This window comes from Phocoena sinus, chromosome 9, assembly GCF_008692025.1.
Source record: "Phocoena sinus isolate mPhoSin1 chromosome 9, mPhoSin1.pri, whole genome shotgun sequence".
In the NCBI taxonomy this organism is placed as follows: domain Eukaryota; kingdom Metazoa; phylum Chordata; class Mammalia; order Artiodactyla; family Phocoenidae; genus Phocoena; species Phocoena sinus.
The window spans coordinates 33,077,444-33,098,493 of NC_045771.1; the positions used below are offsets into that span (position 1 = coordinate 33,077,444).

Sequence of the window (21,050 nt, forward strand, 5' to 3'; positions counted from 1 at the left end):
TGACTATATTGCTAAATATTTACTGAACAATATTTACCACCATAATGATACATTTAAAAAATATTACCAATTAGAAAAAGCATATTTTAAAGTTTAAGGTGCATTTTTTAGTGTTTAAATATTTTCTGAAAAAAATTAAAAAAAATTTTTTTTATATTGGAATTTTATTCTGATATAATGCATTTCTTTGCTTCTTTCCTAACACTAAAAGTTAACAATTGTTGACGTAAAATTATCTAACACCTTACTTTACATATATTATTTATATATATTTACATATGTATTTATATAATGGGTACATTTTTTCTATCCAAAAATAGTAAAACAACAATGAAAGCCCTCTAAGATAAAGTGAAAAGGTAATTCCTAAAACACTCAGCACAAATTGGCCTATTAGTCAAGTTTAATTACTATGACGAGATCTCACAACTCCACAGTATATAATTTTGTAGACAAATCTCTCTTAGGAAGACTCTTTACTCAATGTCAAACTCCTCAAAGAATACTAAGTATCTTGTTACACAAATAATATTACATATATACTCACGATATAGAACTATATTGAGTGGAGACCAGACATTAGTAATTACCTTTCCTGGCAATTTTGCAAGAAGAATACTACTTAGCAAGAAAGCAGAAATCACCTAAGTGCTAATGAAAACTTGAAAAAAAACAAAAGAAAAAGCAAAAAAAAAAAGAAAAGAAAATCCAAAAATCCCACAGCTTTCATTTCTTTTCAGGTAGCATCTGGCCTAACACACTCACACATGCTTCTTAACATTAAATCAAATGCTTTCTTAAATTAAAAATAAAGTTTTAAAAATATTTGTAAGTTAGCTAATTTTAAATATTAGCAGTTGATGTTTATAATATACTAATCCTTTTAGGTATACAACACATTTGATAAACAAATGTTTATCAGAAATGTCACTGTTAACATCTTATAATATCTTTGGGACAAAAAAATTCTGCAAAGAAATAGTTGCATGTTCAATGAAAAGAATGTGTGAAAAGACCTCTGCAGGGAAAAAAAACCAAGTTCAAAATTTCCAGAATTTGAAAGCCGAACATCAGAAAAACTTCATTAAATCATACTCCAAATAGAGAAAAAAAATACAATAGGGTTTAAAAGTTAAGTACAGGAGCACAGATGTAAATTTAAAAGCTAAAACTATAAAATTCGTAGAAGAAAACACTGGAGTAAATCGTCACGATCTTGGGTTAAGCAATGGTTTCTATTAATATTCCAAAAGCATAAGTTACAAAAGAAAAAATAAACTGGACCACATCAAAACTGGTATCTTCTGTTTTGCAAATGATACTACCAAGAAAGTGAAAAGACACACAGAATGGGAGAAAATATTTGTAAATCATATATCTGATACAGGACTTCTATCAGAATACATAAGCAACAATTACAACAACAATAAAAACACGAGTCCAATTAAGAAATAGATAAAGGATCTGAAAAGACATTTTTCCAAAGAAGCTATTCAAACGGCCAACAAATACACAAAAAGATGCTCAATATCATTATCCATCAGGAAAATATAAATAAAAATCACAATAAGATGCAATTAACAGGGGCTTCCCTGGTGGCACAGTGGTTAAGAATCCACCTGCCGATGCAGGGGACATGGGTTCAAGCCCTGGTCCAGGAAGATCCCACATGCTGTGGAGCAACTAAGCCCTTACGCCATAACTACTGAGCCTGCACTCTAGAGCCCACGAGCCACAGCTACTGAGCCTGAGTGCCACAACTAGTGAAGCCCATGTGCCTAGAGACCAAGCTCCGAAACAAGAGAAGCCACCGCAATGAGAAGCCTGCACACCGCAACGAAGAGTAGCCCCTGCTTGCCGCAACTAGAGAAAGCCGCGCACAGCAATGAAGAACCAAAAATGCAGCCAAAAATAAATAAATTAATTAAAAAAAAAAAAGATACAATTAAGACCAACTAGGATGGCTATAATAAAAAGGTAGACATAAGCTTTGGTGAGGATGTGGAAAAACTGGAAATCTTATATACAACTGATGGGAATGTAAAAATAGTGCAGCAACTTTGGAAGCAGTCTGGCAGTTCTTCAAAAGGTTAAACAAAGAACTACCATACAACCCAGCAATGCCACTGCTATGTATACATCAAAGAGAAATTAAAACAATGTCTACACAAAAAAACAGTATACACAAAGGTTCACAGCAGCAAAAAGTAGAAAACACAAATGTCCATCAACTAATAAATATATAAATAGAATGTGGTATATGGATTATTATTTGGCTACAAAAAGGAATGAAGTACTGGCACATGCTCTAACATGGATGAACCTTGAAAATATTATGCTAGGTGAAAAAAGCCTGTCGCAAAAAATCACATATCGTAGGATGCCATTTATATAAAATGTCCAGAACAGCAAAATCCAGAGTCAGAAAGTAGATTCACATGGTTGCCTAGGGCTGAGAGGGGTTTGGGGGAAGGGCTGGTGGGAGGGAACGGGGAACGACTGCTAATGGATACAGGGTTTTTGGAGGATGAAAATGTTCTAAATTACATTGTGGTGACTGTTGTACAACCCTATTAATATAATACTTAAAAAAAAAATTTATACTTTAAATGGGTGAACTGAATGGTATGTGAATTGTATCTCTTTAAATAAAGCTGCTAAAAAAAAAGTTAGGTACCAATTTCCAATTACTTACCATCTTTAATCTATCTGAAAACACTTTAATCTGAAGCAGAAATACTACTTAAAATGTTAATTCCAAAACCGCTCTAGTTGTATAGAAGTATTAGGTTGTTTAAATTTTATTTTGGAATTAATTACTTACAGACACTGTTAGGGAATCTTGTATATCTTTATGACTCACTAGCTGAACATTACCATCTTCATAATAATGAACCTATTAGAAAAAGAAATTACAGAAACCATATTACAGGAGTTATCAAGATCCTCATGGCTTCAACAATCACATCAATGCAGATGACTACCGATTTCAGCTCTAACCTAGTCTTCTCTGCTGAGCTCCTGACCTTAAACTCCAGCGAGCCTCTTCCTGCCCTTAGGCTAGCGAGGAACTAGGTAGCAGTTCCTGCAGTTACTCAGGCAAGCCCTCCATTGACTGGACTGCTGCACATTTCTACCTCATGGATGTTCTACTGGTATCTAAACTCAAGATTTCCAAAATCAAACTCTCAGTATTATCTCCCAACACCACTCTTGTTTTGTGTATTTCCACCAACCATTTAATTCCTCAAATTCAAAGACATGAATTTATTCAATGAACATTAACTGAGTGATTACTATATATGACTGCTACTACAGGAAGTTCTAGAGACACAAAGCTTTTAAAAAGACAGCCCCTGACCTCATATTTCAACACCACACAGTAAGAGGTACATACAAAGTACATTAGCAATACTCCAGACTCTCTGAGACATAAAAAAGGACTTCAGAAAAGAGGTAACACTGTACTTGGGCTTAGTAAAATGAGTTTAACAAACTAGGGAAGGTGAGGAAACTGAGCTTAGTAGAGAAGAGCATACTTTAGGAAAGGCCTGCAGGCACTTAGGACTGGAATGTGTGCAAGTTTGGAGAGGAGGAGCTGTGGCTGGCGGAATATACAGGTAGGTGACAAGTCAACCCTGGGCCTTCTATGCCATGCAAATATGTCTGGACTATCTAGTAGGTGAGTGTACCACTAAAATGGTCTCAAGTGGCAAGTAACATATCCAGATTTAAATTTTTAAAAATCACCTTTCTTGATGGCAATGTAAAAAAGTGGATTAGGAGATGGCAAAGGGTCCAACCAATCAACAAAATAAAGTAACCATTATAAACCAGGCATCATGCCAAGTGCTTAAGATAGAACCAGCCAACCCTGGCTCTCAACAAGCTTTAGCCCAACAGGGGCACATCTCAGAAATCATCCAGGTGAGAGCTAGAGGCCTAACTGAAGGAAAAAATAATGTCAACAATAATGGCTACCATTCAATAAGCACTTTATGTCTGGCTCTGTTCTAATCATTTTGCCCATATTAACTCATCTTCAAAAAATTGCATGAGCTATTTCATTGTTGCTGTTTTCTTGTTTTTAGCTGATGAGGAAACAGAAAGAGCTTAAATGACTTCCTGATGTCATACAGCTAATAACTGGCAGAGCTGGGATTCAAACTCAGGCAGTCTGGTTTCAGAATCCATGCTCATAACCTCTATTTTCTAGCCCCTAAACAATAGCCACACCAAGACATACAAGTAATAGGATAAAAGACTAGAAATAATGTATACTGGAGTCAAATGATAGAGCAGTGCATCTGATTCATTTTTATTCCTTTATGGCTCTTAGCATAATACCTTTCATGATAGTTAAGCAACAAATGTATTGAATAAATAAGTGATCCAAGATACAAAGAAATTAGTCAGTATTCTTCTTTAACTTATTTAGTAATATTCATATTTAAATCCTCTTAGTTATCAAATTTCTTCTATAGAAACATATGAGCTTACACTGAGTCAATTCTAGTGGGTTTCATATAAGAAGCCAAATATGAGTACAGAAGATACTTAAGATATATGTAGTATGTACATGTGTTAACATATATATATACTTATACATCTATACACACACATATATTAATATTATACCTCACTCAACTCCACTCCAATTCAAAAGACAGAACAGCACAACTCAAACTCAGAAGATGCTTGGATGAACAAATTGTATGAAGAGCAGACCAAATGGTAGCATCTAATTTTAGCTGTGTTTTTAGAATCTGTCAGCTATCCTTGCAGATTTCTGATGACTAGGAAATGAACTGCAAGGTTATTTAAAAGATGAAATCAGCACTACTTGTTTTTCCCATTACCTCAAAACAAAGACCTGGAAAAGAAACAGTTATTGAGTACTATGAAAATGTAAACATATGAATTAGCTGCTTCTATGCTCAGAATCATCTAGAGATCAGCAAATTCTTTTTATTTCATACCTGAATTTTCAAGATGCCAACCACCTGAGTGGTTGAAGGAGTGATTGTAAACTTCCACTCTGACCTCCAACGACCATTCCTTAAAAATAAAAACAGCAGCTATAAATAAGGTAGGGAAAATAATTTGAATAAATTTTAAGTTCCAGATTTAAATTTCACACTACAGTATGAGACAGTGTGGGGAATGGATGCTGGACATTCTTTTTTTTAATCCCTGAAATATTCAAAAGAATCAAGAGGTTACGTTCAGTTATGAGCTACATTTAATCTTCATCCTGCTGATAAAAAATGACCTATATAATGGATGCAACCTCAGAACTCTAAAGCTAAGGCTTAAAATACAGTTCAAAACTACATCAGTTTTCTGACTTACGCTTTAATTATGAAAAAACTGAATAAATGTTCAGATTACCAGGGGCTTTCACAAGTTTACCATCCAGTGAATGACACAAAGTCCCGTAGTTTTAAAACAATAGATAGTAATACAACATTCTTAAGGAGATTTTGATATCTGGAAAGAGAAGGGCTTTAAAGGGTTATAAGCATCAGATTTTTTTCCCTTTTCCAATTTTAGACTTAAAGTTTCCACATAAAAGGCACATACATCCTCCTCCTAGATCCCAAAATGATTTTTGGTATAAAATTGATACAGATTAATCGTAAGAAACTGTGACATTACAAACAAGCAACAGGCATGTTATTCATTTTTGTCTCCTAGATAATTAATTTTATCCTAATTTTTTCCTGACAGCCTTTTCATAGCAACTCCTTTTCTTCTGACCTCTATTTGCATACTTTTGCATACTAAAGACATATTCCGATATGTAAACTTATACCTGTTTTTTTTAAAACAGTATATATTTCTAAAACAGTCACAGAGCTAATGGATCACTATACTGGCTTTGCTACAGAATTATTTCTGGGTTCCCTTAAATATTCTTGCTGTCTGCCCAATCACAAAAACCTGCAGAATGATAGCACTCTCATACCTAAAGTTAACACTTATCATTTGAAAAGTACTATTATTAGAACAATGTTTATGTTCTACGAAATAAAAGATAATTTTATAACATGTTTTGATTTTGAGTGACTTAGCCAAAATTATCCATTGAAGCTTGACTGGAAAAAGAACTTAGATCTATTCATTTTTATTTCATGATTCCAAAAGAAGTTATTCCTTTTATTTAGGTATTACTATCAAGCACTAGTGAGTTCTAAGCATACACATTTCTGATTTATAATGACAACATACATATATCACCACTGATTGTGAAAATTAAAAAAAAAAAAATTCCAAATCAAGTAATCATACCAATTTGAGAACTATTTCAAAAGATCCTTCCAAAGGCATTACTATATAGTAATAGTAAACTGCACTGCATAGACAGTACCCTTTCTTTCATCAATGGAGTAAACAGTCAAGATGTCCTAGCCTTTAATTATATTCTTCCCTTCTCTTCTATCAATGCTTTAATTAGAAATGTGTATTTATTCAACAAACATTTATTAAGCCCTCAATACTGCTAGATGTTAGGGAAACAGCAGAGACCAAGAAAAGAATGTCCCTAGTGAAATCTAAGAAATGACCATGACTAGAATCTTCTGATTTTTATGCTATCTGCATTTGAGGTGAACTGAAGTAATTTCCTTGTACCAAAATATTTAGATTTTACTGAGGTTATTGTGATATGTGATGTCTAGCACTTTGGAATGTCATAAAAAATTATCTTTTCCAAAAAGTGGAAGTGATTTTTAGCTTCAATGATATAATGTTCATAGTGGTAGTTTAGAAAAAAAAAATTCAGATATGTGAAGTGAAACAGACTAGAAAATTCAAGGATATCATTTTCATTTTATATATGCTAACACTCAAACTGTATTTCTGAAAACTAGTAAATTTACTATTTTATTTTATATATATATATTTATATATTTTAAACTAAAACTTAGTAACGAGTTCAATCCCAACAAAATTGATTTTATTATATATATCCTGGCACAAACAGCACAAATTAATAGCAATTTTGTGAAGACTTATTTCTTAGGATACTGGTAAATTAATGCTACAAGTTTTTAGGCCAAAAATGGAGAAACTACATTTATATCAAGGCCATACAAGTAAGTTAATACAACAGAATTTTTAGGAAACTACAGCTTGTCATTAAGGCCTATGTTTACAAATAGAATTTATTTTCCTGCAGTGATAATGGATCTCTTTCCTCCAAAAGCTCCTGTAACCTGCATTTATTCCTGTGATGGTTAAGTAGTGGAGCAACCTTGGGCCATAGACCAAAGTGGTCCACAGGGGTTACTGATACCTGCTACTCTACCCTTAACAGCACCACCAACCAACTCGGCTAACAAGTCAAAGACTAATATACTTAAAAGGTAAACACTATGACCACACTTACTCTGATGGCCTTAGAATGTATTATCAAAAAGGGAGGATAAAAGTAAAGATTTCATTCAATTCTGAACTTATAAAGTCTTGGAGAGCCACAGAATTTTATAACAGGAGATATCTCAGAAATAGTCTTGTCTAAGAATAAAAAGGCCCAGCAACTTGTTAAAGGTCCAAGATTAAGAGTGCAAATCAGTGCTTTGGGGAGCTGGACTTTTACAAGGGATAATCAAATGATTTGTACAAAAATTTGTAAGGCATGACTGTAATTTGCCTCGCTGGACAAAACGTGTCATTACTTCCTCACATTGGCCAACCAAGCACAAAGCAATCCACACGAAAACATCTACTTCAGAGTCACCAAAGTTCATGTACCAAAACGCAATCATTCTTCACTTTGTAAGTACCTCTGCCCTCCTCCCCCATGTAAGTCTCATTCAGGAACAACCCCTTCACAGAATGAGCATATGGGCCTGCCAACTGGTCTGCTCACAGGCACGCATGTTCCCTCAGAATGCTGCTTGCTAGTCTAAAAACACCCAATGCTCTCCCACCTTCTTTTCACTGAGTGTCAACAGATTTACTGCCACCTTTGAAAGATCAGGTTGATTATAGAACAGATATTTTTCTTATATAAAAAGGCTGAAGTTTTATATTATATTGTTCTTAGTCAATCATACAGAAACAAGGTATAGGCCCAATCAATAAAGAACTACAAAGAGAATAAGCAGTATCAAAATTCCCCAATACACAAAACTTTAACTTACCAAAAGTTTTTTGCTTGAAACTGATGGCTTTCTATGCATGCAATAATGGTCTGCTGTCCATCTATTTTTTTACCATATACCTTGTTGGTAAAGAAAATAAACACAAGAGTGAATTTAGGGCCACAGAATGTCCAACTTTAAACATCTATAAAATACTGAAAATTGTACAGCATTTTGGCAAGAACATATAAAAGAATACAAAGTAGGTCATCATTCCAATACAGTAGCTAGAAAAACAAATACTTAAATATGTACACCTAATCACAGATTCTTAGTGAATCATAAAATAGCTCACAATTAATGAAGTACAATTTATTGGAAAAAAATAACTGTACTCTCAAAATATGCATAAACATCCCACAATCTCAGGGGTTGCCATTTCTCTACACATTTAAAATAAAAAAGTACTGAGATAGAAGTGAGAAAGTTAATTTACTTACAACTAAGAAAGTTCACTAAGAGAATGCCTGCAATGGTATGGTGATGTTATTTCACCTCTTGCCAACTGCTTTTAAAAAGTAATGAATAGGGCTTCCCTGGTGGCGCAGTGGTTGAGAGTCCGCCTGCCGATGCAGGGGACACGGGTTCGTGCCCCGGTCTGGGAAGATCCCACATGCCGCGGAGCGGCTGGGCCCGTGAGCCATGGCCGCTGAGCCTGCGCGTCCGGAGCCTGTCCTCCGCAACGGGAGAGGCCACAACAGTGAGAGGCCCGCGTAACGCATAAAAAAAAAAAAAAAAAAAAGAAAAAAAAAAAAAAAAAAAGTAATGAATAATTTGTATTTCGATCCCCTGGGAACAAGTAAGGACCCTCTAACTCAACCTCACCACCTTATTCTTGAGGTATTCTTCCAAAATAATCCTAATCAACATGGTTATAATTCAAAGAACCTGTAAGGTATTTTAGGTTATGTTGCTATACTTCTCAAATAATTATTGAGAGCTGGATACTTAAGGCGACCATATGAATTTTTGTCCTAACCAGGAATCTTCTGAGAGTGAAATGAGGTGGCTATTGGTAATACTAATAATTATGTTGGGACAGCAGGTATAAATCAGGATGTATGGTCATCTTAGGCTGGAGAGGTAGGCAGAGGCCAGGTTCACAGGGCCTTGAAAACCACGTTCAGAAGTCTGGACTCTATCCTAAGTGCAACACGAAATCTTTGAAGAATTTCAAGCAGGAGCTTTCATGGTCTGATTTGCATTTCAAAAAATCACTGGCTATGGAGAAGATCACAGAAACACAAATGTGGGGGACTAAAAAGCATAGCTAGGCACAGGCTATGAAAGAAAAAAAAAGTACTCCTACTTTCTATCATATTTTATCCTGAAAATAAAAAATAGGTTAAACCTATGAAAGAACCACATTTAAAACCTTAAGAAATTTGATTATAAAACACACGAGGACAAGAGTTCACTTCCAAATAATTTTATTTGTTCTAAGATTTTGTAATTTAATGAAAAGAAGTTTGATGTAAACTTAGGGAGATGAGTCATGAACATGACATTAAAGAATCTCATCATATCAAGTTCCTCAAATCAATGTATGAGAATTACTACTTGGATTTAATTCAAGGTACAACCATTTTTCCATTTTTGACTATCATAATACATTTACTATTTAAAGTTTCTTGAAAAAAATAGTAAACATTCTTAGAAATATTTACTTCAAAAAAAGGAATATTAAATTATAAAATGTCCATTCTGTAAGTTACTATAAATTTCAAGATATCACAAAATCACCGTCATATTTACATAATACAAAAGAAAAAAGTGCACACTGGATAACTTACAGTGCAGACCCCATTTGGATAATGTTCTTTTACATAAGCTCGCAGAGCAGCTTCTACTGAAGTTCTCCAAGATTCAATTGCATTTTCTGCTTCGTATGGTCTTGGATCAGTTGCTTCCTTTCTTAAGTGATCAAATTTGAAACAGATTCTGTTTTTTGGATCCAAAAACTTTCCATTTCCCAGGTCACCATGTTCTGTAATCAATACCTTCAATGATGCAATGAATTTTGGAAAAAAAATATTTAAAATAGCATTTAAATACTGATATATTATACATTCACTTGAACTTTTTCCTTAAAACTATAAAATAATTCTATTCCAAGCAACTGGTTTAACTATATGGCCCAAGTATAATACTTCAAATGAGCAGACTATAAAGACAATGAGGCTGCTCTCATGCAGCTCAGATCAGTGGATCTGATTTTCTCCCAATATAACATCCAGCTACCTGGTGGGGGGGGGGGAATCCATTGTCTAATTACCCTGCTGGAGTCAGGTTTTGTTTTGTTTTTGAGAACTATGGACAGTCTCCAGTTCCTCAAAACTAAGGAACTGGTAATAACCTCCATTGAGAAGGGTTACAAGTGAATGTTTTGTTTTGTTTTGTTTTGTTTGCTGTACACGGGCCTCTCACCGCTGTGGCCTCTCCCGTTGTGGAGCACAGGCTCCGGACGCGCAGGCCCAGCAGCCATGGCCCATGGGCCCAGCCGCTCCGCGGCACGTGGGATCCTCCCGGTCCGGGGCACGAACCGCAGACTCCCAACCACTGAGCCACCAGGGAAGCCCCAAGGGTATGTTTTTAATCCACTTAGAATCCTCTTCAGTGTGTCCTACATTACTGCTGGGCCCACAATCTCATCTACTGTTAAGTGCCTGCTGCTTGTTTTTATTAAGATAATCACTGACTGTTGTTTTCAACTGACTTCCAAATTTTAACAAATGTAATTTCTTTGTTTATGTGCATTTAAATTATACACGCATAAATTTGACATTCTGTGCTTTCTTTTAAAAATTTTTGCTTTTTTTCCTTCCCATGCGACTCTCCCAATCTTTGACTCTATGTCAGGACTCATCCATCCCTTTGATGTAAATTATGCAAACACAGGATGTACCCGTCTGATTTTTTTTCAGTCATATTATCCTACACAGATAAATACATACACGTCTATATATACATACACACACATCCAGGGGCTTTTATTGGCCACTGTTCTACAAGAAGGAACGAAAATGCACACATATTTTTCTGCATCTGTTTTTTTTCAACATCAACACTTTATAGAAATCCTTCAGAGTCAACTGGTAAACCTCTCATCATTCTTTTTCATGGTTGCATACTATCCCATGATGTGGGTATAACAATTTATTCTGTCATTCCACTACTGTTGGACCATCTCTTTATTTCCAGGCTGTTCTCTTTTTGGGAGGAGGGATAGGCACATTAAAAATGTTAAAGTATTATTGTACATATATTCTAACATACTAATGTTTCTATTTCCACTGGATGCTTCTATTTTTCTTAGCTAGATTCTCAGCAGTGAGGACAGTAGGTAAAGGGTTTGTATATTTTTAATTTTTAATACATAATTAGACTGCTTTCCAGAAATGGCTGTGACAATTTCTGCAAACAATATATGAGATGCTTCCCTTCAAATTATCACCATCAACAGGTATACAGTTCTTTTTTCAGTCTGATGAATATAAAATATATCTCATTACTTTAATTATATTTCTCTCACTCACAGGTCTAAATATCTCCAAGTTTGTGGGCCATTTTCTCTTCTGTGAGCAAATATTTTTCATCTGGGTGGGTTTTTTTCTTACTAATTTATAAGAGTCCTTTATTTGAGGTATTTGTTTTATTCTATAGTTAAAATAATTGATATGTAGCAAAATGTCCATCTTTTCTTTTATAGTTTCTGGGTTTCCAGTCTTATTTAAGATGGTTTCCTCTGCCCTTAATTATACATGTAAGACTCTTTTCTCCTAAAATTCTAGTCATTTTACAAATTTTTAATCCACCTGAAATTTATTTCTATATATTGTAAGACAGAGGACTGCTTTAACTATATGGCATATGTAGTTGATAGAAACCAGTGGTACCAATAACCTTTATTATATGTCTGTCTAAATTATAACCTTATCATGTATAAAAATATTCATATATTTTGGGACTAAATTCTGGCTTGATACGCTGCTCTATCGATCTATTTGTCTACACAATACCACGCTGATTTGACTTTACATTGGTTGTAAAGCACCTTCTGCTATCTAGCAATGCAATTGTCTCTCACCACTCTTACATTTTCTTGTGTTTCTTCAAGCATGTTTTTCATATAAAGTTTATGAAAATTTTGACCAATTAAAAAACTATCAGGATTCTAATCAAACTGCATTAAATTCATATTTTAGTTTTTAAATAATTTAACTTTCTACCTCAAAATGGAATTCAGTGTGCTCTTCCATTTGCTCAGAACCTGTTTTATGTGTTTCAAGATAACCACCATTTTCTTCACAATCCTATGCATTTCTTGTTAAGGTTTATGTTCAGTATTACCACAATTTAAAATGAAACGCCTCCCCCTCCAACCACGACTAGTGTAAAGTCCCTACTTGCCACAATAGAGGAAAGTTAATGCATTTTGTACACTTACCTTAAATTCAGCCATCTCACAAAATTCTGTTAAGTCTAATAGGTTATTTTGGTTGGGAGGTTAATTTATGGGAGTTTCTCACTATTTCTAAATATATAAATCATGTCACCTAAGAGTTTTCTGTTCTTTTCCAAAGATTTAGGAGTTCTCATTCTCGTCTTATTTGCTATACTTCCATTTATGATAAATAATAATGGTGATAAGTTGACATACCTGGCTAATTTTCTATGTTAACTAAAATTATATTAGTGTTTACAGTTTGATATTTACTACTGTTTTTCGTTAAACAGTATATTATATTTAAGAGGTTTTCTTCTATCCCTATTTTACTTAGGGTTTTTTTTTTTTTTTTTGCGGTACGCGGGCCTCTCATCGCTGTGGCCTCTCCCGCTGCGGAGCACAGGCTCCGGACGCGCAGGCCCAGCGGCCATGGCTCACGGGCCCAGCCGCTCCGCGGCATGTGGGATCTTCCTGGACCGGGGCACGAACCCGTGTCCCCTGCATCGGCAGGCGGACTCTCAACCACTGCGCCACCAGGGAAGCCCTACTTAGGGTTTTTGTAATGAGGATTAGCTGCTGGAGTTTTCAAACCCCTTTTCACTGTCTACTGATGTATCATAAGGTTTTTCTCTTTATTTGTTGATTAAGCGATAAGAGCAATATATTGCCTTACATGGAACCACTCCTGCATTCCTGTAATAAATTCTATTTAGTCTTGGCATATTATTCTTTTGATATATTTCTGGATTCTGTTTGTTAATATCTGTTTAAGGTTTTAAAACCTATAGTCATATGTGAGATTAGTATAGTTTGATTTTTTTGTTTTATATTTATTAGGTTTAAGTATTAAAATTACAGTAGGTTCATAAAATGAGTTTGAGAGCTATCCGACATTTTAAAAGGACGCATCCCCGGATCCAGCAATTCTTTTAGGGATTTACCTTAACAAAACAATGGTCCATGTGCCCAGAGGATATTCAATACAGCACTGTTTATAACAGTTTAAAAAAAAATCCAAAACACAAAATCTCCCAAGGAAAAAAAATTTAAGAGCTTCATGAAATGAAACACTACATGCCTTTATATGTATGTGTGTGTATACACACATGCATAAATCTATCTACCTACCTACCTACCCACGTTTACTTTTTCCCTTCAGTTATAAGTCATCTTCTGTCTGGTCTCTCTTTTTCCCCTATAACTACGAGACTACATATTACATAATGAATAATGCCAAATGCAAGCTTTAATATAATTTGCCACTGAGAACTAATTGTTACTACTCTCTCTTATGTTTTACCTCCAGTTCCTTCTTCATATTGTTTTATATAAATTGTGCTTCATGTAAGCATTACAGAAACACAATCACTGTTCAATTACTAGTAACTGTAAACCAAAAAATAAAAACTAAGAATGCTAGTGACTTTTGGGGCTTTTCTTTGCTTAGTAATTCCAACTTGTACTTTGTAAAGAAAAGATTTAATGATTACTAAATGCTAAGTTACTCACATGAAGAACTGTAGAATTCCAGAGCAATTAAATTATGACATAAATCTTACTAATATAAACTCTAGATTTTGGATTAATATAGGATTGATTTTTTTCCTATAAAAAACAAGAAAGTAGATTTAAAGCAATTACCTTCTAAAATCTTAAAATAATTACATTTGAATATTTCTAAAAGGAACTTTCTGCTAATAGCATTATTGGTCTCAACAAAAGAAACTACATTTTCAATTACTTTGCTCCTAAGTGGCTATGATTAAAATGAACGCTTTTTTTTTAAACTTTAAACATACCACTTCACAATTCTTGCAGGATACACTAACCATTATAAATGAAATAAAGAATATCAGATCCTGTGTTTATATGAAACATACCTGATCTTCATAACCTTCAATTTTTACTGGAGTAAACTGGTCCAAGTTATACTGTGCAAATGCACTAAAAAAGAAAAGGGTCAATTATTTAAAATTACGTATTTAATGTTCTTAAAAAAATCACAAACAATTTATTGTCAAATAACAGTCTCCTGCACTGCACATGGCAAGTTAAATAAAAATGTAATTCTCTACTACTGATCTTATATTAGGTATAAATATTATATAGGTATGGCTTTTTAAAAACCAGTGAATGACATCCAGCTTTCAATGCTTAGCAAAAAAATTAAATCAGTAAATATAATCAGTCCTTTCCTTCAAAACCCTGAAAGTAAAGGTTAGCCACTTATAAGACACATATCCAACTACTCAAGTATATACTAATATTTAGTATACAACATACCGGGAAACAGAGTAGGTGCTGTGAGAGATGCAAAGAGTAATTAGACAGATCAAAGGGCTTACAGTTGAATAGGAGCTATGATAAACATAATCATAACACAAAGCAGAAAGTACCATAAGAGAATGACCAATAAACATCACAGAGAACATATATTTTTAATAATTACATTCTGTTGAGGCAAGGGTAAGAAGAAAAGAGAATCAGGGGTGATATCATAATGGAAGTGATACTGAGAAATGGCCTTGAAATAATATGGGTAGGCTCTCTGGTCTTGCAGAAATTGGAGGGATGAGAAGAGTAATTCAATTAGAGGGACCAAGATGAGCAAAATACAAGAGGAGAAGATAGGTTAAGTCCAACATCATAGAAAGCACCAAGCTCAATGCCTGGCACATAGCAGGTGTTCAGTTATATTTACTGCCTTCAACTGAAAGGCCCTGCATGATGGAAAAATTACTTCATTTGGGAGGCAAAGCAGAATTACAGAAGCTTTTTGAGAAAAGACAACCGCGAACTACTTCTGAAGATTAATTTGGCAGCAGTGTATATGACAATTGGGTGGTGGAGCAACTAGAGCCAGAAAAGCAGTTGGGCTATCATTAGGCAAACGTCCATGTTAGAACAGCTGAGAGTCTGAACTAGGAAATGGTGACGAGATAGATCCAAGAATAAAGCCTCTCTCTACTTTCATATGAGTAAAGAATAATGTATTACATAACTACATAATACATTTGTAGGAAAAACTCTCATAGCACAAAAAAATTACCTAAAAAATAAAGATCACACTGTATTTTATTAAGTCTATAACCTAGGAAATTTCTTCCACTTACTAGGAAAGATACTGAGAATTTTTAAATTTAGGAGTACATCTCTAAATCTAATCTACTTGGAAGCTTTTTAGATTACTCTGGATGGCAACATGTCCACTGAATTTTTAGGTGTTAGCTACTGAATCTCCTCGAGAGAGGAGATTGAGCAAAGCATTACTGATGAGTTAACAGGAGACTAGTAAATGTAAAAACAGCAAAGTAGGATTAAATTCCTAGCTGTCAAATTCCTGACACTGCATGTCAAAAAAAGATGGGGGTAAATATAGAAACGTATGGAGGGAAAGGGAGATTTTCTTTATTCATTAAAACTGTAATTTTCTTAGGAATAGCCCCAACATACCCAGGCAGTTACTATCCCTTAAATGAATTTATCTCAAAAGTATGTTTGAGATTAAAAAGTATTCTAAATCACTTAGAATTTAGGGTTCCCTTTCCAGTAAAAGACATATTTAAATAATAAATTTAGATAGTAATTTGGTCTTGGGTCCTTTACTGCTCATATCAAACCCCATTCATCTATAATCTGGGAATGGGGTAAGAACAGGAAATCTGAAAAGAAGACAATGAATATGAAATAAGTAAAACTGTATCTTAAATGCTCAAAGCAAGTTAAACAGGTGACAATTACGCAGTATGGCAGGAAAGGTACTCATTAACCTAGGAGTCAGATTACAGAATATCTAGGTTTTGTTCGAACCCTGATATTAGCTAGTATGGGCCCCACTTACCATATCCACAAAAAAGACGGGTTTGAACTAGATGACTTCCAAGTCCCTTCTAGTTCAGAAAACTTACTCCATTTACCCACTCATCATCCATTTACCTACCCCTCTACCCATGCAAATATTTAGGTGTTAAGCACTCTATTAGACACAGTGAAAACAATAATTTCTCTGCCCTTGTAGAGTTCTGTAGCCCAGTCACCCATTTCTAAGTCACCTGTTCCTGTATTTAGATTTTTTTAATACCCTTTACCATTAGTCATTCACATCTTATACTTTTCACCATGTGTTTCCACATCATCTCTTATTTCCTATTTGAATTGCTTTCATCATTTAAACTCAGCTCAAAAACCATCTCTAAATAGAAATTTTAAATTTCTTCCTTTGGGCTCCAAAGGTCTTTGATATGCCTCTATATTTTATTTCAGTTGGCCAGAAATTCAACATGTCTGACTCCCCATCGGAAAATCCCTAAGAGGTTTATTTGTCTCATCATCACAGTGAAGTCTGGCATTCATATGTCTGTTGAATAAAAGGCTATTTCTGGATATTTCAAAGTTTTCTAGACTTGAGAGTACCAAGTCTTCAGTATGCCTAATTTTACTATGAAATACACTGAATTTTATGCCCTTCAGTAAAGATGTCCCATTAGAACCACTTTTAAGAATAGCCATGTTTCCCCCCCCCCTTACAAAAAGATAGGAAGAGGAATTTCTCAAAAATAAATTTAAAATTAAAAGAGTTAAAGCAACAGGAAAAAGGTGGAAGAATGGAGGAAAAGAAGTACACAGAAGGAGCTGTACTTGTATAAAAGAAATTCAGTATCAAAAAATGCAATTGAAGAAGCAATAGGACTATGGCTATGCACTTGCTCTGGTGAAACTGCCACTAGGACACATTTTAAATGTTTTTATAATGCTTTCCAAGCTTATGTTATATAGGTCTGGACAGTCTCAATGACAGGTGATACATTATCTTTTGAGGATGAAACCAGGTTTGGAGGTATTTCAGAAGTAATTCAGAACCAAGTCAAATGAACAATGGGGGTAACAGCATGTTTGTTTGAAAATTATTTCACAGACAGGACACTGTGAACCAGAATAATATAATTCTAAAGTCAATCAATGATTTAAGGTGTATTTCTGTACTTCACAGATAACTTCAGATGTCTGCAAAATGAATTTGAACAAAGAGTTTTGAGAAATTCTTCTGTACAAAGACCACTACTGAAGTCAACTAAAAGAATCAATTCTTTCTCTTCTTGTTCATCTAGTTAGCAATCACTTACTGAGACTATAACCACATGCAAGAAAACCTGAAGATTCTACTGAAGGTTTTGATGTTTCTTGAGGTCATACTATAAACATCTTGTTTTATCATTAGGTACTGATTTCCTCAAAGACTAAAATCTCCTTAAAAAATCAGAATATCAGGCATTTAATGTATATACCTCTTGAAACACGGACCAAGACTGTCCCTGAAATTTGGTTCATAATAAAAGAGAAATTATTCCAATTATTTTAAAAAGAACTCCAATTTATTTAAATGTAACAGTCATCAGATAAATACTCCTTTGGACAAATAAAATTTCAATGCTTTCATCATTTTTTATTCAAATGTGTAACTGTTTCATACCACTTATATAATTATGAATATTTTTCTGACCTTCATTAAACTTTACTCTGCAGGGGAAAAACTCTTCTTTCAACAAACAACTTTGTTACAAAGCAGAAACTAACACACCATTGTAAAGCAATTATACTCCAATAAAGATGTTAAAAAACAAACGAAGTTTCTCATTTCCTTAACTTTAAAAAAAATTCACTAATTTTTGCACCTACATGAAACAACCCACACATTTATTTACCACAGAGAACTCAGAGGAAAAGGTTACTTTGAAAGTACTGGGGGGGGGGAAGGGGAAGATTGCGGAAGAGTAAAACGCGATCACCTTCCTCCCCACAGATACATCAGAAATACATTTACACGTGGAACACCTCCTACAGAACACCTACTGAACGCTGACAGAAGACCCCAGACCTCCCAAAAGGCAAGAAACTCCCCACGTACCTGGGTAGGGCAAAAGAAAAAATAAAAAACAAGAGACAAAATAATAGGGACGGGGCTTCCCTGGTGACGCAGTGGTTGAGAATCTGCCAATGCAGGGAACCCGGGTTCGAGTCCTGGTCTGGGAGGATCCTGCGTGCCGCGGAGCAACTAGGCCCGTGAGCTGGCAGCTACTGAGCCTGCGCGTCTGGAGCCTGTGCTCCACAAGACAGGCGGCGATAGTGAGAGGCCCGCGCACCGTGATGAAGTGCGGCCCCCGCTTGCCGCGGCTGGAGAAAGCCCTCGCACAGAAACGAAGACCCAACACAGCTAATAAACAAACAAACAAACAAACAAATATTAAAAGAATAGGGACGGGACCTGCACCAGTGGGAGGGAGCTGTGAAGGAGGAAAGGTTTCCACACACTAGGACGTCCCTTCGCGGGCGGAGACAGCGGGTGGCGGAGGGGGAAGCTTCGGAGCCGAGGAGGAGAGCACAGCAACAGGGATGTGGAGGGCAAAGCGGAGAGATTCCCGCACGGAGGATCAGTGCCCACCCGGCACTCACGAGCCCGAGAGGCTTGTCTGCTCACCCGCCGGGGCGGGGGTGGGGGTGGGGGCCTGGGACCTGAGGCTTGGGCTTTGGTCCGCTCGCAGGGAGAGGACAGAGGACTGGAGGCGTGAACACAGCCTGAAGGGGTTAGTGCACCACGGCTGGCCGGGAGGGAGTCCGGCAGAAAGTCTGGACCTGCCGCACTTTTTCTTCCCTTTTTGTTTCCTGGTGTGCGAGAAGAGGGGATTAAGAGCGCTGCTTAAAGGAGCTCCAGAGACGGGCGCGAGCCGCCGCTAACAGCGCGGACCCCAGAGTCGGGCATGAGACGCTAAGGCTGCTGCTGCTGCCACGAAGAAGCCTGTGTGCAAGCACAGGTCACTATCCACACTTCCCTTCCGGGGAGCCTGTGCAGCCCGCCACTGCCAGGGTCCCAGGATCCAGGGACAACTTCCCGGGGAGAACGCACGGCGCACCTCAGGCTGGTGCAACGTCACGCCGGCCTCTGCCGCCGCAGGTTCGCCCCACATCTGTATCCCTCCCTCTCCCCAGCCTGAGTGAGCCAGAGCCCCCGAATCAGCTGCTCCTTTAACCCTGTCCTGTCTGAGCGGGAACAGACGCCCTCAGGTGACCTACACGCAGAGGCGGGGCCAAATCCAAAGCTGAACCCCGGGAGCTGTGCAAACAAAATAGAGAAAGGGAAATCTCTCCCAGCAGCCTCAGGAGCAGCGGATTAAAGCTGCACAATCAAATTGATGTACCCTGCATCTGTGGAATACCTGAATAGACAACGAATCATCCCAAATTGAGGAGGTGGACTTTGGGCGCAACGATATATTTTTTTTCCCTTTTTCTCTTTTTGTGAGTGTGTATGTATATGCTTGTGTGTGTGATTTTCTCTGTATAGCTTTCTTTTACCATTTGTCCTATGGTTCTGTCAGTCCGTTTTTGTTTTTTTTTTTTAGTCTAGTTTTGTTTTCTTAGTATATTTTTTAGCACTTGTTATCATCGGTGGACTTGTTTGTTGGTGTGGTTGCTCTCTTCTTTTTTTTTACTTAAAAAACTTTTTAATAGTTATTTTTTATTTTAATAACTATTTTATTTTATCTTCTACTTTGTTTCTTTCTTTTTTTTTCCCCCTTTTATTCTGAGCCATGTGGATGACAGGCTCTTGCTACTCCAGCCAGGCATCAGAGCTGTGCCTCTGAGGTGGGAGAGCCAAGTTCAGGACACTGGTCCACAAGAGGCCTCCCAGCTCCAAGTAAAATCAAACAGCAAAAGCTCTCTCAGATATCTCCATCTCGATGCTAAGACACAGCTCCACTCAACGACCAGCAAGCTACAGTGCTGGACACCCTGTGCCAAACAACTAGCAAGACAGGAACACAACCCTATGCATTGGCAGAGAGGCTGCCTAAAATCGTAATAAGGCCACAGACACCCCAAAAAATACCAGCAGGTGTGGACCTGCCCACCAGAAAGACAAGATCCAGCCTCATCCACCAGAACACAGGCACTAGTCCCCTCCACCAGGAAACCTACACAACCCACTGAACCAACTTTAGCCACTGGGGACAGACACCAAAAACAACGGGAACTACGAACCTGCAGCCTGCAAAAAGGAGACCCCAAACACGGTAAGATAAGCAAAATGAGGAGACAGAAAAACACACAAGCAGATGAAGGAGCAAGGCAAAAACCCACCAGACCTAACAAATGAGGAGGAAATAGTCTACCTGAAAAAGAATTCAGACTAATGATAGTAAAGATGATCCAAAATCTTGGAAATAGAATAGAGAAAATGCAAGAAACATTTAACAAGGACCTAGAAGAACTAAAGAGGAAATAAGCAACGATGAACAACACAATAAATGAAAGTACTGTTGTTACAAGTTCATAAACATTGTATGTTTTCTTTACTTCCGTAAGACTTTTGTCAACATGCTATATGCTATTGTAAAGAAAACTAATTTTACTTGGGTATATATAACTTAAAAAGGTTAAAAGAACTTAGGAATAAGAGG

General features: G+C 36.3%; 1 protein-coding gene across 1 annotated transcript in view; it reads right to left on the bottom strand.

The window, feature by feature from the left end:
* The window catches only part of CAPZA2 (capping actin protein of muscle Z-line subunit alpha 2), a 58,153-nt gene that overhangs the window by 2,567 nt on the left and 34,536 nt on the right, over nt 1-21,050 (bottom strand). Inside the window, exons 4-8 of the mRNA XM_032643130.1 lie at nt 14,475-14,538; nt 9,941-10,147; nt 8,148-8,227; nt 4,980-5,058; nt 2,825-2,896 (exon numbers count right to left, since the gene is read on the bottom strand). Coding sequence (XP_032499021.1) covers nt 2,825-2,896; nt 4,980-5,058; nt 8,148-8,227; nt 9,941-10,147; nt 14,475-14,538 — 502 coding nt within the window. The remainder of the gene's footprint in view (nt 1-2,824; nt 2,897-4,979; nt 5,059-8,147; nt 8,228-9,940; nt 10,148-14,474; nt 14,539-21,050) is intronic.